The sequence below is a fragment of the Cricetulus griseus genome, chromosome 5 (assembly GCF_003668045.3).
Source record: "Cricetulus griseus strain 17A/GY chromosome 5, alternate assembly CriGri-PICRH-1.0, whole genome shotgun sequence".
NCBI lineage: Eukaryota > Metazoa > Chordata > Mammalia > Rodentia > Cricetidae > Cricetulus > Cricetulus griseus.
In genome coordinates this window covers 73108939-73127900 of record NC_048598.1, presented here as the reverse complement: position 1 = coordinate 73127900, position 18962 = coordinate 73108939, and the positions used below count along the sequence as shown (strand labels likewise).

General features: G+C 39.6%; 1 protein-coding gene across 3 annotated transcripts in view; it reads right to left on the bottom strand.

The window, feature by feature from the left end:
- Cntnap5 (contactin associated protein family member 5) overlaps nt 1-18962 on the bottom strand; it is an 897862-nt gene that overhangs the window by 270414 nt on the left and 608486 nt on the right. For all 3 annotated transcript variants that reach the window (XM_035445443.1, XM_035445444.1, XM_035445445.1), the window contains exon 13: nt 17832-18032. In XM_035445443.1, the coding sequence (XP_035301334.1) occupies nt 17832-18032 (201 nt within the window). The remainder of the gene's footprint in view (nt 1-17831; nt 18033-18962) is intronic.

The window sequence follows — 18962 nt, the reverse complement described above, 5'->3', positions numbered from 1 at the left end:
TAGTTACCAAGCTTGGTACTGGTATTGTGAAATAAGTATGACTGTTGCTTCTGTTGAAGAGCTTACCAATTTTGAAAAAAAAGAATTTCTTGTTAAAGGAATATTTATTCTGTGGCTATATTATCCTGAAAACTGATGTTGTGCAAAAAAAAATTATTTTCTTTTAAAATGTATCCTGAAGAAAAATCATTTCATTATGTCTCTTAGGTGCCAATGGCCAGTACAGACTTCCAGTATTCACCATATCCTTTGTGCCACCATATTTCTTCATGTAGCTTATGTTACTGTGTCATTTCCAACAGCTGTTCCCATTGTCATGGTCTCTTGTCTTCCCACACCATAATTTTAGGGCCATGAGAAATGGTGTAAGGTTATTGTCTCCATTTATTTCTCCATATCGATGATAAGTTCAACTTTACTCAGAATGAAAGCATACAGTGTGTCAAAGAGTTCCCTCCCTCCCCCCTTTCTTGTTTCTGGCACTTCTAATTGCTCCCACTATGTTCCATATCTTCCTGCTCCTCCTCTGTTCCTCCATCTGATCCTCCTCTTTCTCCTCATCTGTCCTCTTTCTCCTGCCAGTGACAAATTTCCAGAAAGACTTAGTTTTCTCTTCCCTAGGGTATCAGACAGAACAATTACCAAGATAGACTCTGAATGCATTCTTCCTGCTGCCTGCTTTCTTCCTGCTTCTCCCCTTCTCCCTTTCCTTTTCTTTCTTCCCGTCTTTCTTTTTCCTCTTCTTCTCTTGATATCTTCTTCTTCACTCCTCCTCCTGCTCTTCCTTTCTTCTTTATCTTCTCTCTCACATTTCTTTTTTTAGACATTTCCTTGTTCTCTTGCCGAGGTGATATCTGCAGCTGTTGCCCTGTTCTGAGGCATTACTCTTTGAAGATCCTTATGAAGGACTCCTGCTCAATGCACAGTATATGAAGCCATATCAGCAACTTCATTTCCACTCTCCCCATTCTGTGTTTTCTCTGTCAGTATTCTCATCTCTGGAGATCTTCCAAATGATCACCCAGCTAGACTTTGGGTGGGTTCTGCCTATGCCTGTGTAATAAGGCAAAAGTCTCTCTGCAGCTGACTCAGCTCAGGAGACTCCTGAAACATGGGCATCTGGTGGCTGGTGACTCAAGGAAGGGACCCAAGCAAGGATTTTTGTTTTTTGTCTGGCAATGAAAGTGGAGTTGATTTCATAGTTTCAGAGAAGGTTATGTGGCTGTTACCTTATTAGCCTCTGTGAACTTCAGCTTGCTTGTGGTAATAAACTGGACCTTATGGGACTGTAGGGAATAGCTGAGATGTTGGTATGATTTGTCTATACAAGCACCTGAAGCAAGCTGGGTTGCAGTTGTAGTTTTCCTTTCTACCCCCTAGCTTATATGGCTCCTATACAGAAACATAAAACCACACATATGTATATATGTATGAATATATATATATATATATATATATATATATATATATGTGTGTGTGTATCACTAATAACTTGTTTTATGTATGTATATAAGGAATCTGCAAACAGCTTTATATACTACATGCAGGTGTGCTTGCTTTAGTCTTGGTAGAAATATCCCAAGGAACGAAGGCATTTCGGTACAGGACATTGTCTCATCCCTTTTTCTCCCTCATTCATATCTGTCACTATAGAGTTAAATTTATTTTGAATCAGATCCTGCCTATAAAACCTGGGAAAGTTGCTTTAGCTGAAACATCTATACTTCCTCCTTATATAACTGAGCCCATGGAGTCACATTCAGTATTTAGTGTGAGATTGCAATGTAGAGTGTGGGCAATGTAGATGCCTGCACATTCACATTAGTCATCATATATGGATACTGGCACAAACATCTTACTGTAGTGTTTGGCTGAGTTCAGGCACTTGGGAGTTTTAGCTAGCACTGATGACTTGTTAGGATGATAGTGATTAGTGTAATGGTGTGCTTCATTTCTCTTGCTGGCTCTTCATGTGCATTTGGCTACAGGAACTCTGGACCCTTTCTATGATTTCACTCCATGTTTCAGGATGAAACACTCTGATCCATCCAACTGCAAGTCACTCTTGCATTGGTGAATATCCGCATCAAATATCCCAATGCTATTGAGCCCACTGCAGTAGGCAAAGCTCAGGCACAGCCTGCATTGCCCCCTTCTCGCAACCCCTCACTTTTCATTCTCAGTAGTTAAGCTTTCAGTTACTGTTACCTTTCACTACTAACCTCTGCCTTGGTGTACCATTGGAGAGGTGTTGGGGAAGATTCTGTCACTGCTACTTCCTTTGATGTCATAACGTCCTTTCACCGCTGACTCCAAACTCCAACCATCATACAGCCTGTGGAAATGACTGCCCGGCCATCCACATATCTCAATATCATCATGCCTCATTAAAAATCTATTCCTTCCCTCCCAAATGGAATTAAAATTTTCTCCTCCCTAATACCTATCATTATGTCATTTTTATGTTTTGGTATTTCCAATTTCCCTTGAGATTTAACCTTTTTAGACCTTCTCTGGCCCCTTCTATCCACAGACAGCTGATGTGAATTAAATTGTGTTGTAATACATATAAAGTTATTTGTCAGCCCTTGAAATCATATATGAAGGAAGTGTCTAGAGTTTAGAACTGTATCCTAGGTGTAAGCTCCTGAACTACTGTAAGCAGGTGCCATTCTATCAGCAGAGTGTCAGACAGACAACCTAAGGAAGGTTAGGCCTATGAGGTGTCATGGACTGTGCTAGACAACACATATGTCCCATTCTGGCAAAGAATCTGGGTAGAGAAATTTTAAGACCTGATGTCACAGGTGTGTGCTGTTTATTGAATTTAGATTTCCAGTAAAGAAACATGGAAATGGCACTGTGGTAGGAAAAGCAGCGGGTGTGAATTTAAAGTTGACTATGAGGCAAAGAAAAACAAAACACCTGTAATGTTAACATGCCATTAATGAATAATCACAGGTGTTTCATGAGGATGACAGAAAAGGGAACCAGGCAAGACTGCATGCATTCAGAGCACCAGATCAGAACAGGACAAACATATTGGAAAATCTTTCACTTAGAAAGAGAGGGTTTGAAGAGAAATCCCACAGGGTGTCCTCAAATAGGAAGTATTTTCACATGTTCAGCCATGCAGGTGCCTAAAGAGATGAGAGTACATCTCCAGCTGGCAGCAGAACCTGGCTTTGACTATGTCATGTCAGTTTAATCAGCATGTGAGATGGAAGAATGAGGTTTGTATCCAAGGTTCAAGAAAACCACTGAGGCCAGCCTATGTGTATCAGATCAGAGACACTATGTGAAACCATAGAGATTTAGTTTTCTAGGCAGTCTTGCTTTTGTTCCATGACTTCTTTGCTATGGTTCATTCTGCCTTCTAGAATAGGAATATTTACTCTGCATAAACACCTATTGAAGTTTGTCTTGGGTTTTTTAGTTTTCTTTACAGAGCTTCAAAGTTAGTGGAGTGAGTGTTAAAACTTTTGAATAGTGTCACAGATACTATAATGTTGGAGATTCTTAGAGATTGGCAACTGAAATTTCCACTATGAGATGAACACGTGACCATACAGGCCAGGGGTGGAATTCCATAATCTAAATTAATATTTACCTAGCAAATCAATTTGGGGTAAACTTGTTTTTTTGTTTTGTTTTTTTACAGTTTGGGGAAAATTATTTTGGAAAATAAAGGAAATTTCTTTCATATAATATATTCTGATCATCTTTTGCCCTCCATCATTTTCTCCCAGATCTTTCTTGTCTCTCCACCAAAAAGAAAAAAGCTTTTTCTCTCTTTTAAGAAAACAGATAGGAAAATAGAAAAGACAAACAAAAAAGGATAGAGCAAAATGAACAAACTAACAAACAAAAAAACAAAAATAAAAGATCACAAGAAATGCCTGTGAATGCACATGTACACACACACACACACACACACACACACACACACACACACACACACCAAAACAAAACAAAACCACAAAATCAAATGCTATAACATACAAGCAAAAGGTCAGTATGATGTAAAAGAAAAGAAATCCTCCATACCCTTGAGTTCATTTTGCATTAGCATCTGCTACTGGTAATGGAACCTGCCCTTAAGAGTGGTTTGTATACCCAGTGAGATTCCCTTGGAGAAACTAGTTCATAATTTGTAAGTTGCCAATTGGAGATAGCTTCTTAATTGAAGATGAGAGCTCATGCCTACTTCCCCATTCAGTTCTGAGACCCCATCTGGTTTGGGCCTGTGCAGGCCCTATACATGACTGTCACAATCTCTGTGATTTTGTGTAAGTATAAGTTCTATTGTATCTGGGAGGCCTCATTTATTTAGTATCACTTATACCCTGTGGCTCGGTGGTGGTTTGAATGAAAATGGCCTTGTTGGACAAAGTGCATCACTGGAATCTGTGTTTGAGGTTTCAGAAGCTCAAGCCAGGCCCAGTGTCTCTCTTTCTTCCTGCTGCCTGTTGATCCATATGTACAATTCTCAGCTATTTCTCCAGCAAACTATCTACTTACATGCTGCTATGCGCCACATCATGATAGTAACGGACTAAACCTCTTAACTGTAAACCAGCTGCAGCTAAATGTTTTCCTTTATAAGAATTATAATTTCCTTTGTAAGAATTGAATTCTTATAAAGAATTTCCTTTATAAGAATATCTTCACAGAAATAAAACCTTGGCAAGCTTTTATAAGATTTCTGCCTTCTCTTCAGCATTCTCTTGAGAATAGAGAAGAGGGATTTGACAGAGACATCCAATTTAGAACTGAGTACTCCAAGGTCTCTCACACTCTGAACACTGTCCAATTTGGGTCCCTGTGTCAGTTCCTGTCTACTGCAGGGGAATCTCTGATGATGACTAAGACATTGAAGTGTGGGAATAGCCACAGAAATTTCCTAGCAATCATTCTATTGCTACATTCCTTTAACAGAACAATAGCATTTGGTTATCTCCTAATTTCATGGACTATCTTAGTCTTAGGTTCTTGGCCACCAGGTGGGGATGGGTTCCATCTTATGGTATGGGCCTTAACTCTGATAGATAGTGGTTGGTTACTCCTAAAACATCTAGGTCACTATTGAATCATGATATTATGCATAGAGTTGACCACTATAGATTGTAGGTTTGATAGCTGGGTTTGTGTTTAACTGTCTCCTGTGGCAACGGGCAGATTACCTTTGAGTATCATGAACACTAGTCAGTGGGGTAAAGGCTTTAAGGTAGCCACCAGCTCAACTTCTCGGTTTTCAATGAGATATGTAGGTATTGCATTTAGCAACAGGGTCTTACTATCAGTTTATAGAGCACAAACAATAGCCATGGCAAAATAGCCTGAGTTGGTTGGGAGGTTCCATGGGGCCTCTTTGATCAACTCAATTAGATGTAACCCATTCCTAGCCCTGAAGTTTCTCATTTGATGATAAGAGATAGATAGTTGGAGCATTGTCTACTTTGCTTTTTAGTGATTTCATTTAGATTTCTTTCATAAATGTGTATATTTTAAGGAGATTCTACTGTGGCAGATATCCATATGATCCTTCAAATGGCCCTTAGTGTTATTGTCCCTCTCCACACTCCCTCCCTTAAAGCCCTTCTCAACGTGTGATGGTTGATTATGATTGTTAATTTGACTGAGTTAGGAAATGCCACAGTCATTAGTGAGGCACATTTCTGTGTGTGCCTAGAGATAATTTTCAGATTGAGTTAACTGAGAGGTGAAGATTCACTATGAATATGGTTGATACCATCACATGAATTGGGGTCTTAGACTAAAGGAAAAAGACAAGAGTAAAACCAATAGAGTGTGACATTCTCTTCCCTCTGCTTCTAGGTCTGTGAATATGTTAGCAAGTAGCCTTATGCTCCATTCCCACGAGCTTTCTTTCATTCAATTGCCTCTGGTCAAGTGTTCAGCTGTAGACACAAGAGTAACCAACAGAATAAGAAATATTTCCTTGCATTTATTACTAGTTGTAACTATTAATTATTTTATAGTGCCTGAAACTAAACCCAGGGCTACATATAAACTAGACAAATGTTTTACCACTAAGCTGCATTTGTTTCTCTCTTTTTCTAACTAATCTTGACCTATGACAGCAGCAGATCCATACTTTTCATTATCAATCAGTATCAGTATATATGGAAAGAGTTTTCTGAAGAGGGACGTGTCATGAGAATGGAAAAAGCATTGTTGCTACATAAATACATAGCCATGTGTCATTGGCTGAAGTGTCTCAGAAAATAATTTCTTGGGGGGGGTGTTTCACCAACACATTTAATTTTTTACTGTGACAAGAAAGCAATAAACTCTGATGTGCATCTCTACTCAGAATGTTTGGTTAGTGCAAAGACATGAGAACCATGGTAGAAAAGGCACTTGGGGAACATGAAATACAACATCTAGTGCTAAAGAGGAGGAACTGGAGGCCCATAAAATGTAAGTAACTTGTTCAAGGTCACAGAGAGTCAATGACAGAGCCTCCCAGACCAGCAGTTTCTATTCTTTGATGTGGCTATCAGCCTGTGAAGATCCTTGCAGCAGGCTCAACCAAGGGCACTGTATCAGTCCCAGAACTCTTCTCCATTACATATAGACAATAAATGATACTTATTGGCAGGGAAGGAATATTTTATTCACTCAACGACGACTCAGGAAGTTTCTCTCACATTAAAGTACCATTGCATGCATTTGGGGGTGAAAATATGATGATACAGACCTCCTTTCCCTGGACCTCATCATCTATTAATTAAGTCAGAAAAAAACATCAATAAACAAATGGGAAGAAAATGTTTGTAGCAGTAACTATACAGACTATAAACTTAGGATAAAGCAATAAGAGTAATAGGATAGACCTTTTAATTATATATAATATTCCAAGTTATGACTTACTAACAGAAGAGTTCCAAGAACAGGAACAGGAATGGAACTTGTAAAAAGAGTGAACCATTGTAGTGATACATTGGTTTAAGACATGGTACAGTCTTAGCAATGGACAGATAAGAGGTATGGGCCAAGTGGAGTGTCTTTATGGGAGGATGAGCCAGTAGTCTCCATCAGTCAGAGTTCTGCAGGTGATATATAAAGATCCAAGGCAGTGGGAGTGATTTAAAGTTGAGTATCATAATCTTATTTTGAAAATACCACTTTGACTGCAAGACTAGATTTTGGGTACAGAATGGTACAAAAAGTAAGTGTACAGCACTAGAACAGTATGGGGAGATGGGAGGGCTACAAGGCAGGTTGCATCAATGGAATTAGAAAATTCCAAGTCTCAGCATACGTTGATATACTCAATGGGGAACAGATAAGAAGAGTTCTAGATTTTCAACTGAAATTTAGGAAATGAGGGTACCATTTATTCACATGAGATGGGTAGCTACATGAATGAGTATAGATGGCTAAATGAAGTCAGAAGAGAACCTACACATACCTCTAGTTGTTCAACAAAACTTCCAGGAATATAAAACAACCCTGTTTATAAGTAAACCAAAGTTTAGGTGGCTTGTATTCCATCAGGCTAAGAAGAGTTAAACTCCAAACCTGAACACTTACAAGGAAACTGAGTGGGGTCTTGAGAACCTTTGCTGGTTGCTAATGGGGATCATATTCTCGGTGTTCACTGGGTGATGACAAGAAGATGTTGGTTAACGAGTGATGAGAGCATCTTGGTTATCCACCTCAGGGCACAGCATGTGATATTTAATAATATGACCAAGACACAGAAGCTCAGAGATCTTAAGTGGGACTGAGGATGTGGCTCCCTTAACAGAATGATTCTCTAGAAGGAATAAAATCCTGGGCTCAGTGACCAGTGCCAGCTAAATCAATGGGCTGATTCACACCTGGAATGCCAGCATGTGGGAGGGAAAGTATGAAGTTCCAGAGTTCAATCATCCTCAGGTACTTGGCACTTTCAAGTCCAGGCAGGGATGCATGAGACAATGTCACCAAATAACAACAAACCCCAGAAATCATGTTATAAGCTTGTAAATAGGTATCACAGTGACTAATATTATGTTTTATGATTCTAAATATTCTATTCATTTCCTGTAACTATCCCTGTATCTTATGATTGGAAAATTGTCTATTTTTCCTTGTAGGTATATTTGAGATATAGTAAGTGAACTATATCTTAGACTAGTGAGGAAAATGCAGACCATATTTGTAGAGCATATGAGTTTGGGTGCTTGTGCAATAACCACTGATCGTTTAAATAACTAGTGATAAAAACAGCAACTTAATTATGGCTAAGTACATTTCTGTTAAACTTCCATAAGGTATTTATTTCCTATTATCTGTGCAGCCACATCTGTGGCTTAGAATAGGTGGATGTCTTTCTTATGAATTCTCTCAATTCTATTCTGACTTTCTGCCTCAAGCAAAACATCAAGAGTCTATTATTAGAGAAATATTATGGAAAGAGGTTTTCATACACAGTGAAACACACTGACTAGATACATGGCTAGTCTCTCTGTTTATTCTTAAATTATATTAGTGTGTGTATGTATGTTGTGTGTGGGGGCAGGTGTGTGTGTGTAACAGTGTCCACGTGGAAAATTTTGGGAGTTGATATATCCTTCCTCATATGGGCCCCTGTAATCAAATCAGGATTCCAGGCTTGTCACACAGTGCCTTTGCTTGCTGAGCCACCTCAGTTGCCCAAATCTCTGTTTGAAGACTTGTGACAAAATCCTATAAATTTCTTCCATTCATGTCTCTAAAAAAAGACATATGAATGGTCACATTGAGTCAAATATCACAAGCAAATATGAAGACTTCTATACAAAAGTGAGCTAGTAGATCTGTTTTGGTACAATAAGAATGAATTGTGTATATATGATGTCATTTCCTAGTATATATGATACAACATATAGTAATAGGTATATGAGTGGCACATAGTCAGCTAAGGGCATTCCTGGGGAATTGCTTTCAAGACATAAGTCATTAAAACTGTTGGCTGTTCCCGATACTATACACGATGACATATTGTGCATATCCTGTGCATATACATATCTGTGCATATCCTGACATCTACCTTAAATCTGTAGTTATGATGCTGTGTTTGAGATGATAAAAGACAAACATGTTTATGTGGATTCACATGAGTAAATGCTTGTGTGTATGTCTGTGGGGGGTTGTGCACATGAGTACACAAAGGTGGATCTTGTTTAGAGGCCAGGAAACAATGTTGTGCATTGTTCCTCAAGTGCCATCTACCATGTGTTTTGAGACAGGGACTGCCCTGGCCTGGAAGTCAGGCCAGGTCAGTTAGCCACAAGGATCCACCTGTCTCCATTTTCTCTATGCTTTTTTATTTGTACAGTGGGAATTGAACTCAGGTTCTCATGATTATGTGGCTGAGCCATCTAGGGATGCATTTTTCCCAAGTATTTTCAACTTTCATTTATTTGAATTTGAAGATATAGAACCCCTACAGATAAAGATTATAGTATAAATTTCTAAGTACTATACTACATTTAGTTATGCTACAGATCTTACATTGTTTAATAATATATTACATAGTGTGTGTGTATCTAGTTAGCTGCATGTTCACTAAAGTATGAAAGATGAAAGGAAAAGGGCAACTGAGGATGTGATAATTCTCTCTCAGACAACACATTTTGTCCCTTTAAGTTCCGCTAGAACGTGACCAGGTTAAGTAATTCACAGCAAACTGGAATTCCTGCAAGCCTATAGGAGTAAGTGAAGGGGATTCCTGTTTCTGGAAGGTAGGCAGAGGGTGAGTGCAGGAGGCACTGTAGGAAGGAATGAAGGGGATTACATGTACCTCCACTTCCTGGTAGGAAGGCAGAGGATGAGTGCAGGAGGCACTGTGTTAGAGAGAATAGGCACTCCCCACAACCAGCTTGATAGCATCATAGATTTGCTTCACAAATGCTTTCTATTCAAAGAAAACCAAAGTAAACTTCAGCTCAGCCTTTTTTGTGGCTGTTAGATTTCAAAGTATTGGAGTCTAAATCTCTGAAGGCTCTGTGTGTGCTAGTCATGTTTTCCTCCTGCTGGCAATTCCCTGAGACAATGAATCTGTGTGGAAAAGAGGTTTGTTAGAGCCACAGATATGGAGATTTCACTTTGTGATCATTTGGCCCCAGTGCTTTGTGTCTATGGTTGTAGTGAAGAGAGGAATAACCTTGCTGGGTCCAGGATCAAGAGAAAAGGGGTCATAGTCAAGAGGCCAGGGAGATGACTAAGTCTGAAGTGATTGCTGCATAAGCACAAGGATGAAGTTAGGTCCCAGAGATAACACTATTAAAACTGAAGCTGCTGGGGAGAGGGTACTATAGGTAAAATTGCCTGATACACAGGTTTAAGGAACCAAATTCAGATCCCTAGTAACTACATAAAAAGATGGGTATGGCTACAAATGGCAACAGATAGAATGAGAACCTGGGTATGGTGGAAAGTCCTTGTATTCCTAGTGCTGAAGAGATAAATATGGAGACTTGTGGCTTGCTTGTCAAGCAGCTTAGAAGAATTGGTGAATTACAGAACAATATGACACACCCTCTTTAAAAACAAAGTATACAACAGAGTCATATGTAACTGCACTCAAGATTGTGCTATGGTGTCAACACATGCATCTACCTCAACACACACACACACACACACACACACACACACACACACACACACACACACACATGAAAAAGAGAAAAAGAAAATGAAAGTGATGACCACAATGAACTGAGCATCTCCTACTGGGTTGACCCTTAAGACTTTTACCACTCATTACCAGAATCAAGCCTTTAAACATGCATATCTGGTGACACTCAAGGTCAAAAACCATGCACAGCTTTTACTTCAGTGTGTGTGAGTGGGGGCGGGGGTTGGCTCTATGGAAAAGATGGGAGAGAACTTGTAGGTAGAGAGAATGGTCAATGCCCATTTCCTCCAAAGAGCTTTTGAGGATGCCCAGAAGGATCATCTTTCTAAGGCCTTGTCTATCTTGTCTTTCTCCCAGAGGCATTTTTGGTGGAGATTTATGACTTGAATGTGAGATCAAAAGTCAGGTTTGAACACTTAAATTCCCTGCTGAGGTGTTTGATAGAGGTTGTAGAACCTTCAGGAGGTGGGACCTCCCTGCAATGAGTGGGCTGTTGGAACTCAGGTATAGAGGAATACATAGTCTGTTCCTATTTGTAGTTTAAGCCCCTTCTGTGTTTTACCTGCTGGTTTCATCTGACAAACTGCAAGCTCCTTCCTAATAAACTAATCTGCTTCCTATCTTCCCTGGCATGACAGATTGCATCTTGTGAACCAGGGACAAAGATAGCCCCTTTTTCCCCTGAAGGTCTTTCTGCCAGATATTCTTGTCACAGTAAAGAGAAAAGTAACCAATATTGGGAGGTAGCTGACCAGGTTACTAATTCACAAGGGAGACCATAGCCTCAGCCTTGACTGCTCTGTCCTTTGCATGTATATATTGCCTTAACTGGGTGCTACTTCATTTTGGATACTCATCACTTACTGCATTCTTGGCCTCTGTCATGAGGCAAAACTCCTGCAAGGTGCTGAGTTGTAAGAATGGCTCAAACTCAGCCAGTGAAGGCTGTATCCTAACCCAGAGACAAATGGCTGCTTGATCCAGCAGTGAGCAGTGAAAGGAACTGCAGGCTGGCTACTTCCCTGTCCTGAAATGCTTTTCTGTCTTGGTGCCTTAGCTTTGTATAAAGCTGTGGAAGAAGTAACAATGGAAGGGGAAATTGTGAGGATGCATGAAAGTTACAAGGTACAATTCATGTGGACCATAGCACGTTGGAGTTGCTAGGACACAGCTTCAGTTATGGAGAGAGGTTCCATGTCACCTGGGCTGGCAGTTATGAGTATATCTGGAGGAAATCACAGAGGAAGACTCAGAAAATGAGAGTGTCTTGGCTAAGTAACCAATTGAATAAAAGAAACAGAGTGCTACACCATGATTGGCCTCATCTTGCCCATCTTCCCTCTGCTCTCATTGCTGCGGGATGAATATAACCAAGCAAGTTCCAGAGCTTGGAGAGAGAACTAAGGAATTGCTGTGATGACCCATTGTCCAACTCCCTAGAAGCTGAGTGGTACAAGCATTGAATATTTCCCAGGAATCTGCACAGACACTGAAAGATGTGGGACTCTGGCTGTTCTTCTCTCTCCCTCTTTATATTTCTACACACTAGGGAAACTCATACAAATGCATGATCCCAGTAAATACCCATTTTCTTAGATCAGTAGTGTTTTGCAGGGTACATAAGAAAAAAGTAGTGTGCTGTGATTTCAGGAGAGATGAGTGTAAGGTCTCTCTTTGGCTTTCTAGCACCAATCAAGGTGTTTAAAGAGAATGTTTATCTGTCTATCACACATAGCCTTGTCCATAAGAAACCTCAGTCACCCTTTGGGTATTTTTCCTTTTCTCTCTGTTTGTCTGATTTACTTCCTTCCTTCATTATCTGTTGTGTAAAGCACACAAGAGATGCTATGATGAGACTTCTTCTGCCAACTGAAGTCTACCCACAGATGCTATTTGCAATATTTCATACCTTTTATTAATCCTTGAATTCTGACTTGCAGTTAATGGCCACCTATATGCTATGGTATTCTTTCTCTTCCTCCTTCCTTCTATCTTTCTCCTGTGTGCATGTATAAGTACTTCTACCCACAAAACTTATTTATAATTTTCTTTGGTGACATTTCACATTCATAAGATTACCAACACTGAAATAAGAAATTAAAATTAATATCCATTTCTTGAAAATGGGCACACAGCTCCTCTGTGTTGTCAGGGGTATAAATTGGCTCCTCCTTGATACACAACAGAAGACAAAGTGGCAAAAATGCTTGAATACTTTTTTTTCTGGCAATGGTATTTCACAGAATTTATCCTGAGTATATAATCAGTTCTGTTCAAAGTAATCTTCTTATAAAAATGATCTTATAGCCCTAAATACAGTATATCTATAATTTCATGCCAAAAAAGACTGCTCACTTGAAACACCTATATAAATGGATATACTATGGTTGGTAAAAATCAGTTATTGGCATGGTTATATTGGCTCATTGAATATCTTCTTACATTTATGCATTACTTATCGTGTGTGTGTGTGTGTGTGTGTGTGTGTGTGTGTGTGTGTGTGTGCGTGCACACTCATGAACATGTGCACCCAGGAGCCCTACAGAGTTTTGTGAAGACCAGAGAAAGATTTGTGGGCATCTATTCTCTCCTTCTACCATATGTATAATGGAAATTGAACTCAGATTTCCAGAGTTGGCAGTAAAGCACTGCACCTGCTAAGGGGTCTCAGCAACCTTATTTTTCTTCTCTTTGGGGTGTGACAGTATAACAGGGCTGGGAATACTTTCTTAATATACCATGAAGTTAAATAATGAAGGTAAACTACACCTACCCACTACTTTAAAAAAGTAGAAGCATGGACATAGATAGATAGATAGATAGATAGATAGATAGATAGATAGATAGATAGATGGTAGAGAGACAGAGAGAGAGAGAGACAGAGAGAGAGAGGGAGAGAGAGAGAGAGAATTAAACTAGTTATACCATAATAGGCCAATGATGCCCCTATTATATACCATAAGATTTCAGATAAAAAGCACGATTCCAAAAAGTATTTCTTCTTTTAGAGTTGTTTGTCAGAAAGTTTCTATAGACACACAGATGTAACATGCTATTGCCAATCCTATTGTTTATCATCTGGAAACTGATGGTAAGACCCTATTGGAGTTCAATGGTATCATCTGTCTGACCATCTGTGCACCCTGAAAGATAAAATAACAGCTGACATGCTGAGATAGGCCCACTGGTACTATATCAGGAAGAACAATATGCAATGAATCAACACCTTTCTGGTGGAATAAAGTCCATTTCCACAGAATTTAAGTCCCATTCCACAGGATAAAATCCAGGATGATTTTTTGTGCCAAGAACCTATGACTAGGACCTAGGAGAGAGCCTACTCCTATTATTTTGCTATATGAGCACAGCATTGACCTGACGCCTGATGACTTCTTGTTATCCCCATGGATTAATGCATCTCTCAACCTTTATGAGAAAATCCTTTATTTTCAGGAGATGATGGTTAACACAGGGGTCTACAACTAGCCGAGATTCACAGAGTAAGTGCCTGAGCAATGCTCAACTTTAAATGGAAGGTCTATACCATAAGCCCTCCTCCAACAGTTCAGGAATTACTATTGTAGAAGAGAACATGTAAGGAATGAAAGAGTAAAAGATAGTTAGTGAATAAAAGTAAACAGTGCTCTCTGTACACAACAGGACAGCTGAACATACAAACACAGAGGTTTTGACAGCATGTGCAAGACCTGTGCAAGATAGCACCAGACAAAAGTACCAGCATAAAGGGAGGTAGACATGAAGTTCTGCCCCTAGCTGAAGAACTACTAGTAACTGATAGCTGCTGGAGAGAGTCAGTTTCTTGTAAGTTGCAACCCCTGATAAGTCACACATTTTTGGTGACTCCACATATATGTTAGTAGCACAAATTGGACTTGATGGGTACTTAAAAAATGGGGGAAAAAAGTGGGATGGGCACTAGATGTGGATTTGTGGGAAATTGTGGAAGAAGGAATAGACAGGGGAAAAACTCATTGTATCTATTTTTCAATAATAATAATAAACTAATAACAATAAGGAAATTTGCTTTCAGCTTAAGCCTCTTAATAGCATCAGCTTAACTTTGGTCCTTTGTCTATTGAGATGAAATAGGTGAGCAGACACTGGTTACTGGATGCCTGAGATATTTCAGGTACAGTGTAATGATTTGAGACTGTTTCTGTCTTTCTCCCTTCCTCTAAGCCTTATGAATTTAAAATCTTCAGGTAGATTTAACAGGTGGTGAAATTAAACTGTAGAAACTAAGGATGCTGGCACAAGTCAGGTAAGGGCTAGATTAAAACATCATTCCCAATCTGATCCCCCCCACACACACACACTAAAATCTATGATCTTTCCATGCAAACCTAAACTCAAAGAATTTAAGGCAATCCAGTTCAGAAGACAATGCATGCACACAAAGGAATGGCAGAGACTGGAGACATAAATGTCTCAGCAGCTAAAAAGTACCTCTATGCTAGAGGGTCTGAGTATTGTTCTCAAACACCCAGGTAGGGTGACTCACAGCAGCCTGAGATGTAACTGTTGGGAGGGTCCAATATATCTGGCCCTGTGGTCTGTGTACAAACATATACTCACAGGCATGTATGCATGCACACATAAATACATAAAAGAAATGGTGTAACCTAGGTGACATGACCATGTGAGTCCTTTAGGAAAGTCCCAAAGGCAGAATGGATACCCTTCTAATTTTTCATAGGAACTCAAACATTGGGAAAGGACAACAAAACAATGAAAAGAAAGGAGGGCAGTCCATAGATGCAGACATCCTGAAAAGAGCTTAGGGTGGCACATGAGTTCAGCTTAATCAGAAAGGGATGGAGAACTATGTGGGGCAGTGTGTGGGGACTGGGAGGCAAGGAAGGGAACACAGAGAGGCAGCACTGATTTCATCAGCTTGACAAGCATGGCTGAATCCAACAGTAGTTCCGGAATTGATTTCACAGTGATGATCCTTAGTCATCAAAAAAAGTGTCCCATTTTCTGTTCTGAATTCTGTGTTTAAGAAGGCAAGGAAGCATGTAATCCATTGGAGAAAGATTTCCATTTCAAATAGTTAAAATTTCTTTGAAAATATTTTCAGCATTTAAAGGGATAAGTGACAGTTATCTGGAAAATTCACTTAGGTGGAACAGTTTCTGCCCCTGAAGATTTTAGATTAGTCAAGCAGCGTAGTGTATTTAGTTAAGAGTCTCCCATTCATGCTTTACTGACATTTCTGTCTCTATTGTTCCCCAGCCACTCTGAACCTGCAAACGGAGAGCAATAGATAGTAAACTTCATGATAGAATGTGATACTCTTTCTCAGATACTTGATACATTCTTGGCCTTTAGAATGAAATAATACTTGCAGAAATGAACAACTCCATAAGGGCCTAGTGGCCGATACCTTCCATCTCAACCCTCAAGGAGAGTTATATAGATCTATCTGAGTTCAAGGCTATTCTGTTCTACATATGAAGTTCCAGGTCAGCCAGGGTGACATACTGTGTCTTGGCGTTTTCAAAGGAAAAAATGGAAAAGTCCAGCTGAATGCCACTGTTGCCCTCTCTGTTTCCTGGTCCTCTAGGATATGAGCAGGCAATTGTTCCATGCTCCTGTTGCCTCAGGCCATCCTGCTGTTTCCATCATGCCTTCTCTGGCATGATGGGCTTTAAACCATGAACCAAAACCAATCCGTCTTCTGGATGCTTTGTTGGATGTTACATCACAGCTATAAGAAAGATGGCTAACTCACACATAATAATCAAACCATTCATTCACCATAAACAAAATCAATTGAGGGAACATAAAATGAATTAGCCATCTTTTTATGAAATGAAATTTCAGAACTAGAGATTATGTCTCTTTTTACACAGCTTTTCAAACATGCACAAAACTTCTGACTTTGATGGCCAGAACCACAGGAAAGACCAAGCATGGTGGTACACACCTATACTCCTGACACTCCAGATATGGAGGCAGGATGACCAAATATTCAAGTTCATGTTCAGCTGCATAGTGAGTTAAAGGCAAATGAATGTCACCAGAGAACCCCATCTTAAAAACTGATTAATTCACTAAAACCAAGAATTTACTTTTAGATCCATATGCATTGAAGTCTCTCTTCTTTGGGGAACAGAAATTCTGAGAACACAGAGTAGCCTCTGCCTGTCTTGCTAAGCCCACTGCTTAGTTCTTGTGACTCAGATATCCTTTGCTCTAGACATAACTTATAACACTTGTGTGTGTAAACTGGGATACCTAATACCTTCTGATGCCATCTCCCCACTCTACTAACAGTGTCCAGCTACCACACTTTCCATATCTAACTCAAATGCTTTCTCTTCAAATGCCATTTCTCTAAAAAGCTATTCATTTCCACAGCTGTTGAGGGTGGATATTATCAGTATATTGTTCTGAAGATGTACAGACAAGTTTAGACTCAACAAACCTTCTTCAATATCAAAGATAAGACTTGTGGCCTTCCTTGGCTCATACCTCTCCTCAAAGCAGAGTGATCAAGTAAACTGCAGGCACTTTCTTGTCAACTACCCCTCTCTTTGCATGTCTTACTTGGTGTTTCTATTGGTCATAAAACACCATGGCCAAAAAAAAAGAAGCTTGAATTCTCAAGTGACACTCCATCACTGAGAAAAGTCAGGGCATGAAGGGACCTGGAAGCAGGAACTGAATGAAGTACAGGCCATGGAGGGACTCTGCTTATTAGCTTGCTCCCCTGGCTTTCTAAGATTTATCTATTTTTTATCATTTTTTATTTGAATTAGAAACAAGATTGAATTACATGACAGTCCCAGTTCCCTTCTCCCTCCCTTCCTCCCCTACTACCCCCCAACTAAAACCCTACCGATCACATATCCTTTCTTCTAATCTACACTTTACTCAACCTTTCTGCCCCCTCATGACCTCTGCATTTTTCCTCTTCTTCCCTTCTCATTCTTGTAGCTCCCCTACTATTTATTTTTATTTATTGTTTTTCTCATATACTACAGGACTTTCTACCCAGAGGTAGGACCACTCATAATTGGCTTGGCCTTCCCACAGCAGTCACTAGGAAAGTTTAAAGACATTTCCTAAATTGATGTTCCCAGTTTTTCAATGACTCTGTCTTGTATCAGGGAAAGCACAATCAGGATATTAGCTTCTGAGTTTCAAGTTACCATGAAGGGCAGAAACTTACCTGGTGTGTTAAGGAGGCGAGATCTCCTGCAGTGGTATGCCACCTCCTGCTCACAGTGCTCTGAGCCATCAATCAGAGCCTCCAGCTGCTCCATACTGCCACCATAATTTAAGGTCATGGCATAGGGCTTCTCAGAGTTGAAACCCTGTACCCGAGTCAGTTCGGTGTTGTTGTGCTGAACCGTCATCCAGATCTTGTCCTCTGCACAGACAACAATGCAAAGCAAGAAAGCTAGAATTAAAGCCCAAAGAGGAGTACATAAAGAGTGAGTCACTCAAAGTACAATGAGGTCTCCACCTGAGTGCTCTGTATAGACAGTGGATCAAGGCATTCTATTCCTTACAGAATAACCCAGGAATTGTTTTTCTTATAGGGCTCTATCTTTAGTTAATATGAGGACAAATAGTCTTACAGGATATGCTTATGAGCCTTTATTCCACAGGCTTTTTAATGTAAATTATTAATTTAAAATTGACCAGTACAATCTCCCTCCTCATTCCTGGGGAGACTTTCAACATATGAAAGTCTGCACAATCTCAACTCTGTCACAGAAAATAGCATAGCATATACATATTATAGACACCTACTCTATATTTTAGATCATCCCAGAGTTGCTTTTGATAAATAATAAAAGATAAATGCTATGTAAACTGTTGTTATGCTGCATTGTGTAGGAAATTTTGACATGGACAAAATACCTATGTAAGTTTAGTACAGGCACAATACCAGGGGTAATTTTTAAAATAACCATTAAATATCAGGTTGAAAACAGCAGCTACAGATAATAAGTATTTGCAAAACAACACATTATTATCAGAGATGAAACTAAGCTGTGGAAGTGTAAGGACCTGAAAATTAAACCCTGGAATGATATTGTAAAAAATGCTGTGCATAGTGACACAAGCTTGAAATTCCATTGCTGGGAGGGAGGGCAGAGGAAGGAGGACCCCTTGGTCTTGTTGACAAGACAGCCTAGTCTGCACAGAGAGTGCCAGACCGATGAGAGTTTTTCAAAGGAACAAAAAAATAGGTTAGAACAATGTCTCAGCAGTTGAGAAAGTATACTACTCTTACAGAAGACCTAAGTTCAGTTCCTATAATCCACATTAGGTGTTCACAACCATCTGTGAG